Here is a 5,196-nt window from a genome sequence, read left to right on the forward strand (position 1 = left end):
AAATTTATGGACCAACTTCAGTCAAACAAGACCCAACACTTTTATTCCTGATTTAAACTAGCAATCATGTGAGCAGCTGTATGCTTTTATTTTTTTCTGTCAGGCTGTCGGAGCGCTCCTCCTCCTCTGTCCGAGGCTGGTGTGGGGTGAAAATCCTCCACCTCAGACGTTCAGAGATGTAACTATCTGCGATACTGTGGTCACTCTCCATGTAGCATCAATTATGCTAATGCTAGCTGCCTGTCACGTTCTCTCGTCCTGGCCACACCTCCGCTCTCTACCCCACCCCTTCCTCCACCCACACCCCCTCCCCTACCCACTTTGATGCATTTTTCAAATTTCGCCTTGGGGCGGAGTTATCTTTTCACAGGGGTGGTGGGGGGGTGTAACATACACTTTAAGAACAAATCTGTGTGTACGAACGGTTCTTGCATGAGGCCCATTCTTCAGGATTGTAGTTGGAAGATTTAACCTTAGAAAAACAGGATAAAATCCACAGTTTGATTTAAAGGAGACCTATGATTCTGTAAAATCCTTCATGRGTTTATAAAAAGTGGAACTGCAATGCTTTGGTCTGAATTCCTCCTTATTGTAACTCCACAAGCCCCGCCCCTTTTCTGAAGTTTGTTTCASATCAGCTYGTTTTGAAGCTGTCTYTTTAAATCCAAATGAGGCACTTCAAACCCCGCCTCCTTACGGCTTATTTACAAATGAATTTAAAGATGTTCATCCATCAAWACACGCTGAAGCCACGGTCTAAGTTAGCATCAGAGCTAGAGTCTGCTAGCGTCCTCTCACCCTGCCGTGATTCACGTCCGTGCTCCTGTGGTCCTCTAACCACAGGGCTCCTCTTCAGGTGTGCTGGTGGCTCCGCCCTCCCATTAATCAGGTTAAATATTAACGAGTCATTAATCCTGTTAGAGGCCGCTGTGATGAATCTGCAAGTATCGATCTGACTCTACGAGTTTCAGTGTTGCTCGTTCATCTCACTTCACCGTCAGGCTGCTTGTCTTTAATGAGGTGTGTGTGTGTGTGTGTGTGTGTGTGGTGTGGGGGTCACTTAATGAGCTGCATGACTTCCTTTGTGTCCATCTTTGGCAGGAACCGTGATCGGGGTGGTGGTCTACACAGGCAAGGAGACCCGCAGCGTTCTGAACACGTCCTCCGCTAAGAACAAGGTGAGGACTTGGTCTGGTTCAGGTTCAGTTCTGAGCTGGTTCAGGTCAGGTTCAGTTCTGAGCTGGTTCAGGTCAGGTTCAGTTCTGAGCTGGTTCAGGTCAGGTTCAGAGGATTTTACATTTCTGAAGGGTACAAACCAAACCCTTGAAGAGTCCTTGTACTTTAAAACAAGTCTGAGTCCCTGCAGGGACAGGGTGGACACAGAGTCCTGAGGGACAGCTGCAGCTGTCCCTCAGGACTCTGTGTCCACCCTGTCCACCCTGTCCACCCTGTCCCTGCTGCAGCAGCTTCCTGTCGCCTCAGTGTTTTCCTGAACGCTGATTCGGCTGGTCGAACGGCCGCTCAGCAGCTGCTCGATACTCGTCGGAGAYGGTGTCAGAAGTGCCGATGCAGAGGCTGCAGGGCGGAGGGGAAAGTCGATACGGTGCACCTGAACGCCTCGTGTAATCCACGGTGACACCAGCGAGGACCGAGCCGGTCCCGATCAATCGGACAGGACGCTGAAGTGACGTCCTCGCGTCTCCCTTGTTCGCTCTGAATCATTTTCACTTTTGTTCTTGTTCCTCTAAACTTTGTGCGGACGGGTTTATAACGAGTCACGTTGGGTGTAGACTAGTTGCTGGGCGTCAAACCGTGCAGTCTGGATATTCTTTAGTTTTAATTTGATGAATATTCAGCAGCTCTTCATCAGATTTCACACACATGAGCCGAGGCGGTCAGATCCAGTGGTTCCTTTCAGTTTTAATGGTTCAGACGTGAATGGAGGGAAATCTGCACTTTAATTCCCTGATAGCATCTTTAAGTTTGGGGGTAATTGAGTCTCTTTTTGCCTCTTTGACTGAATGAATAATGACTTCATCTGATCCTCGCAGCCATTGTTCCAGCAGAAGGGGATCCGGAGCTTTTCAGGCGCTCTGTGTTCTCGCTCTTAATTTTTCTTCATTTTAATCCAACCAGACCTGCTATTTTTCTCAATTGCTCAACCATGAACCATGTAGTGGGACCGAGGGGGGGTGGGCTCGCCCAGTCCTCGGGGGAATGAGGTTTTAAGGTGGGGGGATTTAAGCAGAGGAGGAATTTTTGCTCCTTTTATATACGTGCCCCCACCCGGCTTCTCTGCCAGGAAGGGGACGGACACGTCTTTATTTGACATCTTTTTCCCACATGCTCCATTGGCTGAGAGACACACTCTAAAAATAAAGGACAGTCCTGTCCCCCCGGTCCCCCAAACCTCCCGTCCCCCCACTCAATATGAGGACGTTCTCCAGTTTTTAAAGAAAAAACAAAACTTCCTCATTGATGATGCAGGTTGTAGTTTAATAACGAGTCTCTCCCCCACCGCTGAAAGGACAGGGTGGGCAACCATGTTCTGTCTCTGTTAGCAAAATATGTCAACAACCACGAAACATTTTATTGCAACTTTCTGGAGCTAGCTCAGTCCAAGATGGCCGCCACAGCCTCCTGACCTTAAAGTGTCAGTTCTGTGAAGGTACAGAACCGGATGAAAGGTTCTGCAGAGAAACTTGTTCTGGGATGACTGGACTCTGAACCGGTCCATCATTAAACAGGTTCTGAACTGATTTATTTTTACGAGCAGGTTCTGTTTCTTCTGTTTTCATCCCTGCAGGTCGGCCTTCTGGACCTGGAGCTGAACCGCCTCACCAAAGCTCTGTTCCTGGCCCAGGTGGTTCTGTCTGTGGTCATGGTGGCGCTGCACGGGTTTGTGGGTCCGTGGTACCGCAACCTCTTCAGATTTGTGGTTCTGTTCTCCTACATCATCCCCATCAGGTGTTTAAAAGATTTTATAAACGGGCCGTGTTCAGAACCAGAACAACAAACTGAAGGTGTCGTTTCACCTGTTGCTCAGTTTGCGGGTGAACCTGGACATGGGGAAGTCGGCGTACGGCTGGATGATCATGAAGGACGAGAACATCCCCGGCACCGTGGTCAGAACCAGCACCATCCCGGAGGAACTGGGCCGACTGGTCTACCTGCTGACAGACAAGACRGGTGTGGCTAAAGACTGTTTGTGTTTTAAATAATCAATCACACTTTACACTAATTATTATTTTAGACACATTACCAGGGTTAGTTCTTCTGTCCTCGTTATAATTTAACAAACAGGAAGTTTATTTTTATCCTGCTCAGTCTGACTATATAAATAATAACACACACACACACACATAATAAATAAATAAATAAATAAATAAATAAATAAATAAATAAATAAATAAATAAATAAATGTTTAATTTAATTTACCTGTACCCTTCATGGTTTAACCTGTTCTCTGACCTGCAGGGACTCTGACACAAAATGAAATGATCTTCAAGCGTCTCCACCTGGGGACAGTTTCCTACGGCACGGACACCATGGACGAGATCCAGAGCCACATCATCCAGTCCTACGCACAGCTGAGCAAACAGGTGAGCAGTGAGTTACCTGAAGGTACTGTGGTGTGGTATGAGGGCCAAAATTAAGAGCAGCTWGCCTCTCCAATGCTAACACCAGCTTATGCGTGCTAGTTGCTAGCCTCTCTGTTAGCGCTGTCGGCCTGTCATTAATCATTAATCAGACCAACAGCTGGTTTAGGAACAGATGTAGCCTCCTGCTACAAGGWTGTAACAACCCCTGGTTGAGCAATAGTTTTAGTTTGGGCCCTCAGACCACACCATAGGGTACAAACAGGTGAGTGATTTGTTACCTGTAGGTTCATACAGGTGAGTTAMTCTCAAAAAGAGTAAAGTTTTGAAGGATTAGATTAAAAATAGCAACAATGTCAGAAAAATGTAGAACTTGATAAAAAGTAGCATGAAGTAAAAAGAGTGTGTTTGGTTCTGCTGGAACCTTAAATCAAGCCCAGCAGCTGCCTCCAGAAGCTCTGGTACCATGTTCTGATGGTTTCACTGGGCCGGAGAGGTTCTGAGTGTGGGGAGCAGATGGAGCTTCATGTCTGAGGAGGAGGATGGAGAGGATGAAGAGCGGAGATGAGGATCCTCAGAGGAGCTGAGTGTCTCAGGACGTCAGGACTGTCTCCACCCAGAACTCATTAAGTAGTTTTTGTTCTTCAGCTGTTTGTGTTTCCTCTCAGATAAAACACACATTTATCCAGATGTTTGTAGAACTGAAGGTTTTACTTTGTGTTTAATCTCTCCTCCTCTTCTTCTGGCTGTTAATCATGTTTGATGTGAGGCAGGAAGTGTTTCACATATTGTCCATTCATCACGCAGCGTCCCTCAGAGACTCCTCCCTCTACTGTAAGCCAAGTGTTTTCCTCTCAGCCAGCTCCCACCATCTGCTCCGGCCCTCCTGTGTAATCTCAGCTAATGAAAAAAGGACCTGGACCGCCAGAACCCACTCAGAACAGCTGATCCAGCTTCATTCTGCTTCACCTTGTACTGTTTGATTGACATGTTGACCTGTCACAGACGGTTTTGTCCTCTCCTTGAGTTTTAGTCTCAAAGAGAACCAGACTTTCTCTGGTCAAATGTCCCTCAGCTGGTGTCTCCTGGACCTCAACATGTTTGTCTCCAACAAGTGTCTTGCTGATATTTGATCACTCTTCTTCATCTTCTTGAGTTCATTAGTTTCCTGGTCTCAAASCAGCTTTTAACCAGAACCTGGTTGTCTTCTGGTTTTGTCCAGTCAGAACCCAGTTCTGGTGTGTGTTTGACATCACTGTCCTGTTGGACCCAACTGTGTCCAAGTATCAACTGTCCAGCTGTTGACTGAGYGGTTCTGTGTTCTGAGGTCTCCTCAGAAGTGTCCTTCTTGTCTTTGTCTCCTCTAACCAAACCTTTCTCCAGAGGACATTGTCTTGTCCATTGGGACAGATGCTGGTTTCAGTCCAGCTTGAAGGTTTTGGAGCTTCTTCCTTGGTCCACTGAGTCTACAGGAATGGAAAACTGGCTTCACTGATGGACAGGGACTCTGGTGGATGTGGACTCTGGTGGATGTGGACTCTGGTGGATAGGGACTCTGGTGGATGTGGACTCTGGTGGATGTGGTCTCTGGTGGAT

The 5,196-nt window shown here is 47.2% G+C and overlaps 1 protein-coding gene across 1 annotated transcript in view; it reads left to right on the forward strand.

Moving 5' to 3' along the window:
- The window catches only part of atp9b (ATPase phospholipid transporting 9B), a gene marked incomplete in the record, with an annotated part of 35,739 nt that overhangs the window by 10,970 nt on the left and 19,573 nt on the right, over positions 1–5,196 (forward strand). The window contains 4 exon segments of the mRNA XM_014024805.1: positions 1,102–1,178; positions 2,807–2,967; positions 3,047–3,189; positions 3,479–3,603. Coding sequence (XP_013880259.1) covers positions 1,102–1,178; positions 2,807–2,967; positions 3,047–3,189; positions 3,479–3,603 — 506 coding nt within the window.

Source organism: Austrofundulus limnaeus, unplaced genomic scaffold (genome assembly GCF_001266775.1).
Source record: "Austrofundulus limnaeus strain Quisiro unplaced genomic scaffold, Austrofundulus_limnaeus-1.0 Scaffold440, whole genome shotgun sequence".
NCBI classification, from domain to species: domain Eukaryota; kingdom Metazoa; phylum Chordata; class Actinopteri; order Cyprinodontiformes; family Rivulidae; genus Austrofundulus; species Austrofundulus limnaeus.